We start from the raw sequence: 17,649 nt of genomic DNA on the forward strand, positions 1-17,649 counted from the left end.
ATTCTACTGAGAAGCCAAACCTCCTTTTTTGTTGACAAAGTGAGGCTGCTTGTCCAAGGAGCCATCTTTCCATGTTTTGTTCCCTTAGAGTTTCACTGGCAGGTAAAACCAGAAATTCTTCAGCTGCTTTAAAAGCACTTTGCCCTGGCTTAGGGTTCCTTGATAAAGAATTGCTTGATTGCAGAATGGCCTTCATCAAAACACCTGACTACTTTTAGTTAAGAAGGAAGACTCAACAAGGTGGCATCTGCTGGGGATTTTTTGGGGAATCATTTACAGTTACAGATCCTTGAGCAAAGCCCATTTGAAAGATGGTGTGGCCATGTAGAGGCTGGGACTTGTAGTGACTTCTCCCTGGGAACTACTTGAACTGGACTGGCTACGAGGATGGAAAGTTGGGGATGATGGTCATCGGGGGGTGACTCTTACATGGTCTTTATCTTGTGGCTGGAGTGTGTGGTGAGTTCACTCCTTAGTGAAGGCAAGAGTCTGAGAGAAACCTGGAAGACTGGGGAGAGGGAGGGAAGATGTATAGAAAGATGAACAAAAGAACGTATTTCTCTTTGACAGTGGAAAGTACATGTTCTCTCTGAAGCTAAGGAGGAAATATTAATAAAGCTACTGGCAGTGAACTTTCTCCCTTAGTTGAGCGTCAGTCACAGAAGACTTGTATTGTTTGGTTAGGAACTTAGTACAAACTCAAAATGTTTTGAAGCCTTAGGTATTTTCATCTCCTTTTATGTTAGTTGGGCCTTATGTTGCCTGGTGATCAGTGCCAAGGATGGTGGGAAGACAGCCACACACCATGGAAAAGATCTGTTCCCCAAGCCTTGCCCAGCATTCACAGGAGATCTTTTTTCTAGTTACGTGTTTTCCAAATAAGGCTCTCTAGGAAAACCTAGAGTTTCATTACGTAGCAACTCAGCGTGTGTATGTGTGTGTGTGCAGATGACACCTGTGTTAAACGTCAACCAAGCACTAAGCATAGATCTTGGTTTCCGCTGAGTATTTGGGTTCTGCACATGAAGTGCTCTGTTTTCCTGGAAAGGGTTGCTCCTGCATGATGGCATATTGGTACTGGTCGATCACACCTCATCTCTTCTGATTCTAGGAAAGAGTGGGGAGGAACATGAAATGTTCCTTCTTGTTCTGAATTGCACGGGTCTCTTCAAAGAATGTCATTGAATGTATTTACCTTTAAAGAGGGCACACATTTTAAAGGATTAGAACTGTATTGGAAACCCAGAGTCCTGGCCTTGGGTCTTGGCTCTGCCTCACACTAGCTGCAAAAACTTGGATTTCACGTTCCTCACCTATAAAATAGGGGAATTTGAAAAGTTGACATCAAATGCCCCATCTCATGCCAAATTATCTAATTCCATATAACCTAAATTGAACTGTGGTGACATAAATTAATGGTAAACTCACTGGAAGACTATAGAAATGTGAGTTCCTACGGTACTCAGAGTTAATCACTGGGCAATTTAAAACTATTATTAAACTCCCAGAGAGCATCTGTTTTTGGTCCAGAAGATGTGGAGTGACATCTTACATTTTCTTTTTAAATCATATATATTTCCATTAAATTTTATTCAGCACAATCTGAACATTTATTTTTAATCTCAAACACTTATTACTCTTTACAAACCCATTTGGTTAGATATTATTCTCAAGTTGTACACAGTGAAGTTCTCGTTTCTGTTCGTGATTATAAAAATTCAATATCAATTATAATTTATTTTGCTAATAAAAATGTAAGTAATGATGAAATTTATTGTCCCAAAAAACGATTATGTGAGGCTTTTTAAAAAGGGGAAAAATGTAATATAATTAAGAGTGTTTTCTTATGAGTATGGAAGATAGTCAAAGATTATTTTTTTCTTTCTTTCCAGCAAATAGTGTTTACCTATAGACGCAGAGGAATAGTGCTACCAGCATTCAAGTTTTTGAAATAACAGTATTTTCCACATTTAGTGTAATGCAAGACACAAAGGGGAAACTTAATAACTTTTTATTGAATAAATGAATAAATTAATGGATAGATGGTGTCCACTTGAAGTCCACTGTGGAAAATAGATAAGACCCTTAAATGCAAAAGAGAGTTTTTAGTTATTTCATTGTAATCTCTATAAAACACCTTAAGTTATATGAAGTCTTTGTTCTAACATTATCTCTATAGTGGCGATTTAATATTATACTAGGCTCTTTTACAATTTGGGGACATTTACTTAAGCAATAATAAAAAATATATAAACAAATATGGATATGGTGTCATTTCCAAGCATGAATCCTAAAGATGATATTAGAACAAAGTTCCAGCATCTGTACAAAGTACCATTCATTCAAAAAAATATTTTTTTGTCCTCACACAGTGGTTCATGCCTGTAATCCCAGCACTTTGGAAGGCCAAGGTGGGAGATTGTTTATTCCATCTTAATCTGTTCATTTATTCCATCTTAATCTTTAAAAGAAAATAACAAATCCTTCCATTATAGCTTTTCATTGATTTTTGTTAGAATTTTATTTGGCAAACAGTTCAAATGAATCTTTAAATAGTTGTTCAGTATGCATAGAGAGCCTAAATTAAAATGTTTTCTGTCATCTTCATGGTCCCATTAAGCTGAACAGTAGCCTAGCCTGTCTGTGCCAATTTGCAGCAAATCTATATTGTTCTGAGAAAACAGACTGCATTTCAATAACCTTGCATTTCCTTTGCCACAAAGCCTTTGCTCTTCGGTGCAAAATCTTTTCCCACTAAGCAGATATCTTGGCAAGATTTTGCCACATTTTTTTATATTTAATATTTTTATCTTTAAGACCACTTCAGTGTTGAGTGTGATGCATGGGCCAGCAACAAGCTTTCTCCCTGCCCTCATTTTCCACAGGAACCTCAGTGAGCTAAAAACTAGAAGCAATCACTCCATTTAACAGTCACCCCCCGATGACCACATTTCATATATTTGTTTCTTTTTGTCTCTTTAGCTGGGAAGCTATCAGTTCCAAACCAGATGAAAGACCCAGGCTCGGCCACTGTATTGCAGAATCATGGATGAATTTCAGCATATTTCTTCAAGAAATGTCTCTTTTTAAACAGCAGAGCCCTGGCAAGATTATGCCACAGATATCTGCTTCTTAGCTATGCACTTAGTATTTTAATAGATGTGGAATCATGGGGTATGCAAACCTGGTGCCAGATATGGTCCCAGTGAAAATAGATTTGCTCAGTGATTCAAGAGTGGGTAGAGTTAATAGATGCATAAACCATGCCCAAAAGTTCATTTCTTATGACAGACAGGAAATCTATCTGTAGGAATAACACCAGCCAGGACAACTGGTAGCTCAGTGACTCTTCAGAGCATTAGCTGAGGTTGAAAGAACAAAGAGGAAGGAAAATGGTATACTTCCCCTTTTTAAAAAATGCTATTGCACTCATTTAAACTTGGATTAAAATTATTTTTATAAAAAGGAATTGTAATTTACGAATTGCCTTACTATTCAAAATACATTAAAAGTCACAGAATCTGTATGTACACAAGCTTCTGTATAGTTGAGAATCTAAGGGCGAAGGTAGTTTTGACTTGTCTTAGGGCTACTGGAGTTGAATCCAGAGATCAGCCTCACCGTAGTACTCTACCATAGCTCAGATGACAGTTCACTAACAATCCTTGTCTTCTGCTAGAAACTTAGCTGCTTTTGTTATTGCCATATCCATAGCTCTGTGGCAGTGCCTTCAACATGGTAGGCACTTATCTCTTAATAATCTCTTAAATGAGTGAATTTGAGGATCCTTAACAGGGATCGTTTGAACTGGTATGTTTTTATGAGTTAGGATTGCAAGAGCAGGAATTAAGCTTTATGTCATTGTAATGTTAGGGAATGACATGTATTTACATGTGTCTTCTTCCTGGAGTGATTGCTTCTGGTTTTTAGCTCACTGAGGTTCCTGTGGAAAATGAGGGCAGGGAGAAAGCTCGTTGCCGGCCCATGCATCACACTCAATACATTCTAGATGATGACTAGGAAAATGTACTCTGGAAAAACAGAGGATATTGTAAGATCCTTTTAACAATTTTCTATAGAGTTTTCCAACCATGGTACATGGTATGTATGTATGTATATATGTGTGTGTGTGTGTGTGTGTGTATAATTTGTATATTTATTGAAAATACATTGTTGGTGCTTATTCTTAATATTATATGCTTAATTCCAAGGTTTTTCTAACAAGTTCCTACAAGGCCTTCCATGACCAGTCTCCTCCTACCTCTCCAGCTTCACATGTTCTTCTTCTGGTTGACTTTGCTGGAGCCATGTTGAGACTCAATAGGATACCACATTTAAGCTCCTTCCCACTCCAGGGCCTCTGCATATATTGCATGTTGTTCTATCTGGAACCCTATGATTAAACTGCTGATCCATCTCATATTTGAGTTTAAAAATGACTCTTCATTAAGGACGTCCCTAAGCCTCACCCTGTTCTCCCTTAGTGTTTCCCTGGTTGCAAATAGACAATTAGATAGCTAATTGTTTCTTTTGGCATGAGTTTCCTGAAGCAAGTGTCTGGTTAGTTCACTTCTGAATTCACAGGGCTTTTCCGGAGGGCGTGGCCAACAGCAGATGCTCAATAAATATTTGCCAAAGCCATAAATGTTGAACGAATCACCTAAAGTTCGGTAATATTTTTTTCTTTTTGTCTCTTTAGCTGGGAAGTTATCAATTCCAAACCAGATGAAAGACCCAGGCTTAGCCACTGTATTGCAGAATCATGGATGAATTTCAGCATATTTCTTCAAGAAATGTCTCTTTTTAAACAGCAGAGCCCTGGCAAGGCAAGTTTTCCAGTAAAGGAGTATGTTTTAAAATGTTCAGTTACTTGGAAACAAATGAACTAATCTATTTTATCAGCTTGTCAGATTTCTCCAATTTTAAATATAATATACTAAGAACATATGCCATAAAAGCTGGCATCAGCAAGGTTCAGAACTGAGTGTGTGAACACGAGATAATCCTCAGCCTCACATTTTGAAATTGGATTGGTTTTACGTTTTATACATATTTATCTAGCTCATTAGCTAAAATGAATGGTGATTGGTCTTATCAGCAAGACTAGGGAGAAAACAAAGTCTTAAGAATTTCAGTTATCGTATTTAGCCTGGTGCTGAAGTCAAAGGGAGATGAAATGAATACATAGTTCTTTGACTGTGCTTTTGAAGATAACTGAATCTTATTTTCAAGCTAAAAAGTGGAGGTTCTTGTATGATTTATTTATTTAAGAAAGAAAACTTTTGGCAAAAACGTAGTGATTATATAAACAAAATGAGTATTTTTCCAATTAAGATAAAACCCATGAGGGGAAGTGTCTTACATGGTTGGAAAGGGATTACATGCAGTGGCGCACATATTTGTATTATTTTATGTGTAGAGGCAGCTTTAATTCTGATCGACTGTCTTGATAGCTTGGGTGAGGTACAGAACCATCAATAGACCTTTTCTATTCCAGTGTTGCTTTCACGTTTCTTGAATATCCACCCGTGGATAGAATGAAGAGCTAGTAATGTCAGCATTGAAAATCTCTTTGTACCTTGTATAGTATGCAATATTATAACTTCAATAGTATTAAATAATAGAACTATGCTTGGAGACTTTCTGAGTGTATTAAAGTGGCAGTATTGCATTTGGATGCATTTTTTTATTCATTGAAGGCTTTTTTTTTTTTTTTTTTTTTTAAAGCATCGATACCTGTATTTGGGGAATGATGTACTGTTGATGTTGATTTTACTGAAGTGATTAAATGTATTTTTGGAAGATTCTAAACTTCAAACTTCTGCACTGGGTTGCATTAATGTGCCCCAAGTCAATTAGCTTAAAATGATGATGCTGCAAATGTAGGGCATAATATGAAATCCCTTTGAAAAACTAAATTCTCGATATAGTAATACTTTTCTTGGCTTATCCCTTACTTTGACTTTATGGCCTTTCCATTTCATTTATAGAATTTCAAATTCTTTCCAGGGCCCTTGCTGTTTTAGAAACAGGTCTTAGTTTTGTTCCGCAATTCATCTAATCTGCTTTTGACTAGTTAATTTATTAACTCTGTACTAAAGAATGAAAAATCAAAATCAAACTTAGATTTAGACCCCGTTGCTCTTTATCATCATCAGTTATTGGTCAGAGGTATGTATTCCTTCCTCCTGTGTCTTTTAGAAACTCCCTGAATGAATTTCCTTTGCTTGCTTTTCAGTTTAATTTACTATCACTGTTTAAAGATGATGTAAAAATGTAAGACAGTTTAAGACTGGCGTGTGAAAAATCAGGTGAAGACTTTATGGGAAAATTTTTCTGCCTTGATGTTCCTAAAGGGAATTAAGGATATTTTCTGATTGTTTTTAAATTTCTTAAAACAATCAAGATTTTTTTTAACCATAAATGACAGAAGGAAAATAAACATGTCACTGTAGGAGTTTCACTTAAATGGCAGTTTGTTTCTAAGTGACTTAGAAGTGGGGTCAATTTGAGCAGTATATATGGTTAGGAAAGATGATAGTGATGGCCATAAATTTATCCTGTCAGCTTAGCAGCTATACATTACATTAGATTTGTGTAAATTATGTTAGATTTGTATAGATACCTCTAATTTCTGTAACATGTTTTGCTGTGTTTTTATGAATTTCAGTGGGCTTATAGTGGTAGTTTGAACTTTCAGATGTAGTTATCAGGCCGCATTAATTTCCTTAAATGAGTGAAGTAGAAGTTGTTTCTGGGGACATAATAGTTTTTTGTTCTCTTGCACCTGGCAGTAATATAGCCACAGGCATGAGTAATGGGAGTTGTTACTCTCTGTGCCAGAAATTAGCTCCTGTGTCCTCAAAATAATTATTACCAAGTGTTGAAATGGACTAAGGCTGGTTGAATGCAGCAGTCATTAGTCAGCCCTTAGTGCAAAACAATGCTCTTTGGAAAAAAATCTGTAATAACCGGATAGGTCACTTATACTGGTCACTTATAGATTTACAATTGTGTGTGTATCCTGTGCTCCAAAATATCTTGGTGTTATGTATAACTATCCCATGTTATTTCTGTTATTTCCAGTTTTGTCTCCTGGTCTGTAGTGTGTGCACATTTTTTACGATCTTGGGAAGTTACATTCCTGGGGTTATACTCAGCTATCTACTGTGTAAGTATAGTAGAACATGTGGCTAATTTTTGTGATGCATATGGTATCACTTTATGGTCAACAGATCTGTAGTTTGAAGAAGGGGGATGAGTTCTTAACTATAATACAAGTTGATTATTCTTTACTCTCCTGCTGTACAAAGTTTCTCCATTTTCCTAGAGCCATGTCTCTATTTTAAAATTGGAAGAATAGCTGCAAAAGGCAGAATTATAAGTTAATAATTTTATGTTAAATTTTGTCAGTAAAACTATACATAAAGCTGTATGCCCCACCTCCCAAAAACACACCAACACCTTTGCCTTCGTGCATGTTCTTTGGCTCAAAAAAATAATTAAAACCACAATGAAATACCATTGCATCCCTACCAGAATGGCTAAAATTAAAAATACTGACCATATCAAGTATTAGGAGGGATGCAGAGGAAGTGGAATTCTCACATACTGTTGCGGGGTAGGTAGAATGTTAAAATCACTTTGGATAACAGTTGGGCAGTTTCTTAAAAACTACTACATGACAAAGCCATCCCACAACTAGGTACTTACCCAAGAGAAATGAAAGTGCAAAGACACAAATGTTTATAACAGATTTATTTGTAGTAGCCAAAAGCAGAATATAATCCATACATCCCTCAATAGGATGAATGGGTAAACAAACTGTGGTATATCCATATAATGGATTACTACTTAGCACTAAAAATTGATACATACAACACTAAAGATAAATCTCAAAATAATTAGACTGAGTAGAAGCAGCCAGACGAAAGAGTATGATTCCATTTATATATTATCCTAGAAAATTCAAACAATCTTTAGTAACAAAGCAGATCAGTGGTTGCCTGGGGATGAGGTGGGTGGGGACAGGGAGAAGAGGTAGGAGACTGGAGGGACGGATGAATAAAAACATGAGAAAACTTCTGGGGGTGGTAGACATGTTCATTATCTTGATTATGGTGATGGCTTCTTAGTTGTATCCATGTCAAAATTTATCAAATTGTACACTTTAAATACATGTATGTTATTATACATCAATGATCACTCAAAAATGTTATTAAAATGTATGGATTTTCTCCTTTACCTGAAAACTATGATCTGGCACTGCTACCTTTCGATGGGGCAGGCACTCTCCACTTAACATACCCTCATATTTTCCAATTTTTCTTACAATGGATTTTAAAATTTACTTACAATTTCTTGGCCTCTCGAGACATTTGAGTTTGTAGCTCCTATTTTAAAAATATAATATAGGATACTTCCTAAAAAGAACAAAGAAATAAATATTAGGAATACAGTACTTAGAGTGTGGCAATCTTTGCTTCTTTTTGTATTCTTAATGCATAATGCAAATGGCAAATGGTCAGAGCTCAAATCCATTCTCCCCAAAAGAACTCATATATAACATCAGCCTCATCATTACATTGTTTAGGAGGTAAAGGAGAAGAGGACTAGGGAATGAAAGAATAATTTGGGCAAGGCATTATTCAGATGGTTTGCATTGATCTCATTTATACTTCACAGCAACCCCAAATAAATAAGGTTATTATCCTAATATTATTGATGAGAGGCTAATAACTTTCCCATGGTGAAATGGCATTGAATAAATACAGTTAAACCAGGACTGTTGTTTGGAAGGCATGTAATTTTTCTATAAATTTTGAGAGTAAAAGGATTGAAAGGAGGGAGTTGATCTAATTGCACCTGAAAACAATGACTGTGAGCATTGTGTGTGTGTGGGTATGCATGCATGTGTGTGTGTGTGGGTGGTGGTAGAAAATGTTTACCTTACAGAAAAAGAATAGAAATTATGAACTTATTTCACAGAGGCATTTCCCTTAAAAAAAACCAAGTTTTTCAGTAAAAAAGTGTAGTATTTTGTGAAATACTGAAATGTATGTAGCCTTTTGAAAGGAAAGGCATTTTACTTCTATCCTCTTTCTTCTTTCAGTACTGTGTGCATTTTTGTGTCCATTGTTTAAATGTAATGATATTGGACAAAAAATATACAGTAAAATTAAGTCAGTTCTGCTGAAACTGGATTTTGGAATTGGAGAATATATTAATCAGAAGAAACGTGAGAGATCTGGTAGGTAAAGTTTATATTTTAGATTCTATGCATGAAATGAGACATTAGCGAGCTATTTTTAGGCAATTCCTTTAATACATTTGAGGATACTTTTAGCTTTTTACTAAATATTATTATAGAAGCTAATCGCCCTCAAAGTTAAATATATCCTTTTCCTATTTAGGCTTTCCTTCTTTTCTCAAATATACAATGAAAGAAATTGATTTTTTAACCACACTGTCAGGGGAGAAAGAAAAGGCTTCAACACTTTTTATTGTGCTACTTCTGATTTACTTAGTTTTATTTTGGGTTGGACTATCACAAATACAAAATTACACAAGCAGTGCTAGGAGTGTGGAAGTTGTGTAAGAAGGGATTGAAAAAACAGGGGAAGGAAAAGAAAATACAGGAAAAGCCAATATAATCATCTTGTACTTTTTAACTTGGCTTGAGACCTTATAGGTTCTAAAACTAGAATGTATCGGAGTCACGTGGAGGGCTGATTACAGGATGAGTTGCTAGGCCCCAGCCCAGAGTTTCTGATGCAGTAGGTCTAGGGTAGGGCCTGAGAATCTGCATTTCTAAAAAGTTCCCGGGGAGGATGCTTTTGCTGTTTCAGGGACAATATTAAGAGAACCACTAATGTGGATCATTTCCTTTGCAAATATGTGAAGCTTGTTATGTGCAAACATTTAATGATATGGAGGTATTTCAGAATATGAGAAATGTGGGGTAAGAATACATAATGAAATAAACGCACTATATCTGAGTTGGCTAGGAAACTGAAAGCTTCCAAATTTTTTCTCAACAGAAGCAGATAAAGAAAAAAGTCACAAAGATGACAGTGAATTAGACTTTTCAGCTCTTTGTCCTAAGGTATTTTTTGTTTAGTTTTCAATTTGTTCCTGTGTGGTTTGACTGTAAATGTATTTACATATATAAAGCTGAATGATCTTCCTAATAAACCCATATTTCTGTAAGATGACTGAATGATTTCAAAATAAAAATATCCATCTGGTTTTTATTACTCTGACATTTTGGGGGTTCGTATGGATTTTTCAAAATATTCCCTTCAGCAGTTTAAAATGTGCCGCTGGTATTTATTTATATTAATACAGATTAGCCTCACGGTTGCTGCCAAAGAGTTATCTGTGTCTGACACAGACGTCTCAGAGGTATCCTGGACTGATAATGGGACCTTCAACCTTTCAGAAGGATACACTCCACAGACAGACACTTCTGATGGTATGCTAATATTTCTGGACACATTTATTTTTATGAGTGCATACAAAACTACTTAACTTCTGCCAAATACTGAATGGGTAAATAACATGTTACCACCATATCTATACAGTGGAATATTACTTGGCTATAAAAATGAAGTACTGATACTTGCTATAACATGGATGAACCTTGAAAACATGCTAGGAAGCCAGACACAAAATGCCACTTACTGTATAATTCCATTTATATGAAATGCCTAGAATAAGCAAGTCCAAATAAAGGGAAATTAAGTTAGTGGCTGCTATGGACTGATGGAAGGAGGGAATAGTGAGTGACTGTTAATTGGTATGCATTTATTTTTGGAGTGATGAAAGTGTTCTAGAATTAGTGATGCTGCTTTTACAGCTTTGTGAATATACTAAAAAACACTGAATTGTACACTTTAGAAGTGTGTTTTTTTGGTGCATGAATTATCAAAAGCTGTTTTTCAAAAAGTATGAGAAAAAAATCTAAATCAATGTCCAAATCTGCCTTTGGACAGAAATTTCGAAAACAAAATAATTAAAAATTAGAAAAATTACCTCCTGAAATGTCTTTGAAATGTCCTAAGCGATAATATGGGAGAGAAAGATAGATGGTAATCCTATACATTTAGGCCTAGTCCTCATTAAAAGGGCCTGAGGTATGGAGGGCAAGTTCCCTGAGTCCAAAGCTGACTCTGGAGTTTCTCACATTTGTCTTCGAAGTTAAAACAGCTTTTTATTTTTATTTTTTTTAATTTCCAACTTTTAAGTTCAGGGATACATGTGCAGGATGTGCAGGTCTGTTACATAGGTCAACATGTGCCATGGTGGTTTGCATCCCATCACTTAGGTATTAAGCCCAGCATCGATTAGCTATTTTGTGATGCTCTCCCTCCTCCCACCCCTGACCCTATGACAGGCCCCAGTGTGTGCTGTTCCCCACCACTGTGTCTATGTGTTCTCATTATTCAGCTCCCACTTATAAGTGACAACAGGCAGTGTTTGGTTTTCTGTTCCTGTGTTAGTTTGCTGAGGATAATGGCTTCCAGCTCCATCCAGGTCCTTGCAAAGAACATGATCTCATTCCTTTTTGTGGCTGCATAGTATTCCATGGTGTATGTGTACCACATTTTCTTTATCCGGTATATTCTTTGTTTATAATAAGTACAATTAAAAACAAGACAGCACAGTATTCTTTATAATGCAAATTATATCCATAACTTAAATTGAGAGTCAATGCTTGTACGGTAACTTAACTTTTGTTAGTCTCACTGGATTACCTTGTTTTGGCTATATACTGAACATATGAGCAGATTATAAAGGAGGAGAATGAATGAACTATTTTATACTTATGTTCCAAAAAGACATTTTCTGTTTTTAAAGGAAGGAGGGAGGGAGGCTGTGCAATGTTTGAAAGAAGATGGGTTTGGAAGGTGGAAAACCCAAGTAGAGTCTTGCCTTTGTCACTACCTAACTTTATGACCTTGAACAGGTGAAATAATTTTTGTGGGTCTCAATTTCCTCACCTTTACATTAGAACAAGAGCATCGCTGAAGGTCATTCAAGCTCTACAAGCTTTCAGAACCTCCAATTTGAGGTCTTATTTTAAAGAACAATAACAACAAGTACTTTGTTCTTAAGGATCCCATCTCAGATTTATTCAGCAAAAAAGACAATAATAATCCAAGACACATAAAAGGCTTTTCATTAACTGAAGATTTCAAATCACAGTTGCAGGGAGTTAACTGTTATATTAAAAGAATTTTATATGAAAGGTAAAAACAATAAAATCTGTCAGCCTTCTACTGTGACATTGATTTCAAATGTCCTAAATCTTTATATGGTCAGTTTCAGCTATAGTTATAGAGAGCCAAATGTTTCCATAAACTCCTGGGTTATATGGAATAGAAGGAGCAGTATCTTCTTTCCATTGCTTAAAACAAACACAGATTACAGACACTGAAATAGATCTCCATGTATGAAAATGTTGAGGCTGAATAATATTAACCAAAACCCAAGGAAACTTCCTATTATAGTATGTTTAATTTCATGTACATGCATACTTATTGGCTTAAGGTAATTCCCACCCTAGGAGCAGGATGGGGAATTTTTATAGTAAATGCTTAAGCGTTAGTCAAAGCCTCAAGCTGATGTCAGACAAGTGTGAATGTTAAGTCAGTAAATACACTGTTTTGTGCTTAAGAGGAAAGCTAAATATAGAGGGATGTGTAGTGTTTGTGTCCCTGTGGAGAAAGAGTGTTGCAGGATTAGGAGTTCAGTATGTGGTTAAATTGATTCAAGTTGACTCAGGAGGCTAGATGAACGCCAAGGTTGCCAGAGGGTTCAGATTAAAGTCAGATAGATGATCTTTAGACAGCACTTTTATTTGAAATTTGTTACGGTGCTTAAGTCTGAACTTCTGTTATCCATTTCACAGATCTCGATCGACCTAGTGAGGAAGTTTTCTCTAGAGATCTCTCAGATTTCCCATCTCTAGAAAATGGCATGGGAACGAATGATGAAGATGAATTAAGCCTTGGTTTGCCCACTGAGCTCAAGAGAAAGAAGGAACAGTTGGACAGTGGTCACAGACCAAGCAAAGAGACACAATCAGCAGCTGGTCTCACCCTTCCTCTGAACAGTGACCAAACCTTTCACTTGATGAGCAACCTGGCTGGGGATGTCATCACAGCTGCAGTGACTGCAGCTATCAAAGACCAGTTAGAGGGGGTGCAGCAAGCACTTTCTCAGGCTGCCCCCATCCCAGAAGAGGACACAGACACTGAAGAAGGTGATGACTTTGAACTACTTGACCAGTCAGAGCTGGATCAAATTGAGAGTGAATTGGGACTTACACAAGACCAGGAAGCAGAAGCACAGCAAAATAAGAAGTCTTCAGGTTTCCTTTCAAATCTACTTGGAGGCCATTAATCTAGGAATCAGCTTGCAACAGAGCACAAAAAACACCAAAAAAATTTCAAACAAGGAAAAAAAAAAAAAAAAGGAAAAGAAAAAAATTGAACTATAAGCTTTAATGATTACTTTAGATTTGTTTTATTTTCCCTCCTGCAGTGAATTAATTGGATATATATCAGCTGACACTGATAGATTGATATTTCTGATCGTTATTTTTGTGTAATAAGCATGGAAATGAACTTTATACACACCACTGTGTTGTCAGAGATAAATATTAGGGGTTTTTAAAGCAAAAAGAAACAAAAACCAAATTATTAAAATCCTCCTATATTCTTTTTCTTTACAGTTTTTCAAGCATGCAAAACAGTTTATTGTAACTCATTGAAAAATATTAACAATTAATTGTGAATACATGCCGTTATCAGCTTCCTTATTCCTAATACCTGGAAATTTTTTTTTTTAAACTGATAGATTTTGATGTAAAAAAGACCGAAATTATCAAGGTATCTTAGTTGAAGGACTTGGGAAATACTATCAAAATTAATTTCTTAGGAAAAAATTTAAAAGTATATTTAAGTACTCTGGATAGACTGAAACATTTCCATGTTATTTCTGCAGTTGTAGACTTAGGCTTACTTGTAAAGCAGCATGCTCCACTGACTGCCATCTCTAGTCTTGCAGTGGGTGGCATTAACCCACAGAAAGCAAGCAGTTGTGTATCACATAGACAATGGTTGTGACATAAACAGATTCAGTTGTTTTGTTGTTCATTTGTCATATGTTTGTGATAGGGATGTTGGGAGCACAGCTCTATTTTGCCTGCTCAGACTTAAGTTAGACCCGTATCTTTTATATTATGTCATGAAAAAAGTCTCCTAAAATTGTGAAACTAGTTCTTGATATGAGTGATGTGATCATCAGCAATAAAGACATAATAACTCTGTTTTCTTAGTCTGTATAGAGGAGAGGAACTTGCTTGGCTTTAAAATATATTTATTTGCCATTTAAGTATAAATATGAAATCTGTTTCTTACTGGGAAGATAGAATATATATATTTTCCTTTAAATGTTTTAAGATCACTTTTAAATAACCAAATTTGATTTATGGTTTTTAACAAAGGACTAAAGAGCTCACACCAAGCTAATTTTGTTTTTGTGATATAAACTTTCAGTGTCGAGGGACCATGCCAGCAACTACCAAAAATCTCTTAAATCTTCAGGTACAGCTGGCATTCTGGCAGATGCACAGAGACATCTGAGACCCTCAGAAGGGAAGGATAATCCAAGAATATAGGAAATCTGTGTTCTCTTCCTTTCATTTTATCCCTTATATTTCTAAAGACTAATTATAAGTAATCTGACATTTTAATGTAGCAACTCTTATTTATTTTTTCTTTCTGAGGTATTCAAATATTTAGACCGAATTTTGCCAAATGTTAAAGGGAGAAGAGTTACTGAAGACTTTGAACATTTTTGTGATTGCTTATGTCATTAGTGCCTCATGACTGTGTTTGATGTCCTTTATTGATACAAAGTGAGCCTGTGCCTTCATTATCTTGCCCATTTTAATACAAATGGAAACTTGGTGTTTGAAAATCTCTGAACTGTGTGGGTTTTGGAGGAATATACCTGAATTTTATTCAATAACAGTTTCTGGACAGGAAGAAAAATACAGTTACATATTTATAAAATAGTTGTTACCAGTATTCTTTTTTATGTGTATGCTTCTTTCTTTAAAATAATATTCTTGGTTATAAAGTAGAAAAGTTTAAAGGTCATTTCCATTTCTTCACTGAGGAGAAAAAAAGTTAAATAATCCAAGTAATTAAATAATATAAATCCCTAGATAACCTTACAGGAAGATTAACTCAAGGGCTGATAATCTGTGATGGTATGAACAATAAATCTAGAATAAAATGTTAATAACTACAAATTAAAAGGAGTGTGGGGAAGAAGTTGGTAGAGTAGAAAAATGTGTTATCACCACTATCGAGGAGACATGCCAGCTCTCTAGGGACAGCAGCATTTTAACTATGTATGAATTTTAATATTGTTTGTATATGACTCTGTGACAACACATTTACACAATACAGTAATGGTACTTTCTCACAACTATTAATTCAAACAAACACAAGGATGTTGAAGGTTTTTGTTTGTGTATATGTATGTTTTGGTGGTGGTGGAGGTCATTGTTTCTGGTTGTAAAAGATGAAGTAGCAGATACACTTCATCTATTATTGATCCAGCATAGTAGAGGACTACATGTCCTTTACCGTGAGAATATAAATAGCATTATTTCCCCAACGTCTGAAAGAACTGATAATGAGTGGTTTGTAAAATCTAAGTGGACTGAAGTATTTAAGATGTGAACCATGGATATATTTTGTTAAAATCGAAAGCTGTAGAAAAGTTTTGCCCACTTCCTATAGAAGATACTGAGCAAAATCACACAATGGCAATAGCATACATTGAGCATGTATTTTAATCTGAAGCAATAAAGTAGCGCTCAAGAAGCTGAAGCTCACTTTGGAAGATCAGTCCATGCTTGAATATTCTCATTCTGAAATACCTTTTTTTCTTACCCTACATAGCTTCAAAAGGGATTTTTTTTTAAACTGCCTGCTCCCCAGTTTAATAAAATATTAGCAAGACTTTTATAAGGTTTTGTAATTGGCAAATACATTCAACATATTTAGGCATCTCACTCTTATATTTGAAATAAATGTAACTTCCTTCCATTTAGAAAAGTGGCAAATGCCAGCATGCCACTAATTTTAGTCAAGAAGCAAATACACATTTAAGAAAAACGTGATTTTAACATTTATATGAACTGTTTATAATCTAGATAGGTATACTTCTTTACACTGTTCCAGCTGTGCTCATTGCAAGATAGGAAATTATTCTGAAAACCTTTATTGAACTACTGTTGTCTTAGATCATTTGTATCATGATGAAATTAGAAAGCCTCAGAACTATATTTTTGTGTATTATTCCTCCATTTCCACTGTAGCATTTATACTAAGAAAGATGTTGAAAATATGAGTTCTGGTTCTGATGTTAATATTATGGCCCTAAGACACAGTGTCAAAGTCATATAACGTCCCCAAGCCCCATCCTGTTTCCCAAGCATTAAATAGGGAAGTTAATTCTTACCTTATCACGCAGGGATGTTTAGAGAATGGGTGAAAAAAAGTATCTGAAGCACGCTGGGGGGAGGGGTGTGTGGAAAGGCTGCATAAAACCAAGATACTGATTTTTTTCCTGCCTGTGTTTCAACTGAGCCATTCTTTTAAACATTAAAACAAAGGATCAACAAGCAACAGCTTACAAGAATCGTAAGTTTCTTTTAATGGGTCCAGCACTGTATCAGCCTCATAGTGCAAGAAATCCTTGTGGAATTAATGGATGGAAGTGTTGCAAAAATGTCTACTATTTCAGTTGATTCTGTGGACCAAGTATAAGGTTCTATAATAGTAATTTCTATGGTTATAACACCTACTAGCTATGGGACTCTGAGAAAGTCACCTAATAACTCCATACCTATTTACCTCATCTACAAAATAAATATGTAGTACCATTTACCTCATGGAGTGTTGCAAGGATTAAGTGTGTCTTAAGGCTGGGGTTGGCAGACTATGGCCCATGGGCCAAATCTGGCCTGCCACCTGTTTCTGTAGGGGCTGCAAGCTAAGAACCGTTTTTTACATCTTGAAGTAGTTGAAAAAAAATCAGAAGACTATTTTGTGACATGAGAATAAATGAAAATCAATTTTCAGCATCTGTGAATAATGTTTAATTAGAACACAGCTATGCTCATTTGTGTATGTATTGTCTATGGCTGCTTTTATGCTAGAACAATGAAGCTGATTAGTTGTGACAGAGAACCCAGGCTTACAAAGCATATTTACTCTCCGGCCCTTTACGGGAAAAGTATGCGAACTCTTGGTCTAAGACATAGAAAACACGATCCTGTTTAATGCTCACGACTCTACAGTTAAGTGGTATTAAGAACATTTTGCCAAAGAACAGGGTAAATAAACTGTCCAAGGTCACATAGCTAGTCAAGGAAAAAGTCAGCCTGACCCCAAAGCCTATTCTCTTTCTAATGTATCATACTAGTATATTGGTTTTGTTTTTTGATACATGAACTGATCATAATTTTAAGCAGTTTAATAATTTCACTAAGTATTAAATACTGATTTTATTTTAGATTTTTTTCAAAGACTGCAGAAACCAGTTGATTTTTAAATGCTGTAA

The 17,649-nt window shown here is 35.5% G+C and overlaps 1 protein-coding gene and 1 long non-coding RNA gene across 3 annotated transcripts in view; one reads left to right on the plus strand and one right to left on the minus strand.

Moving 5' to 3' along the window:
* RETREG1 (reticulophagy regulator 1) overlaps nt 1–15,518 on the plus strand; it is a 144,761-nt gene extending 129,243 nt beyond the window's left edge. For both annotated transcript variants that reach the window (XM_007961249.3, XM_007961250.3), the window contains 6 exons: nt 4,700–4,826; nt 7,087–7,171; nt 9,113–9,250; nt 10,041–10,105; nt 10,348–10,474; nt 12,914–15,518. In XM_007961249.3, coding sequence (XP_007959440.1) covers nt 4,700–4,826; nt 7,087–7,171; nt 9,113–9,250; nt 10,041–10,105; nt 10,348–10,474; nt 12,914–13,407 — 1,036 coding nt within the window. In that variant the 3' untranslated portion in view covers nt 13,408–15,518. The remainder of the gene's footprint in view (nt 1–4,699; nt 4,827–7,086; nt 7,172–9,112; nt 9,251–10,040; nt 10,106–10,347; nt 10,475–12,913) is intronic.
* The window catches only part of LOC119620821 (uncharacterized), a 44,282-nt gene that overhangs the window by 22,022 nt on the left and 4,611 nt on the right, over nt 1–17,649 (minus strand). Inside the window, exon 2 of the long non-coding RNA XR_012092808.1 lies at nt 8,356–8,423. This is a non-coding gene — a long non-coding RNA (uncharacterized lncRNA). The remainder of the gene's footprint in view (nt 1–8,355; nt 8,424–17,649) is intronic.

The sequence above is a fragment of the Chlorocebus sabaeus genome, chromosome 4, assembly GCF_047675955.1.
Source record: "Chlorocebus sabaeus isolate Y175 chromosome 4, mChlSab1.0.hap1, whole genome shotgun sequence".
Taxonomy (NCBI): Eukaryota; Metazoa; Chordata; class Mammalia; order Primates; family Cercopithecidae; genus Chlorocebus; species Chlorocebus sabaeus.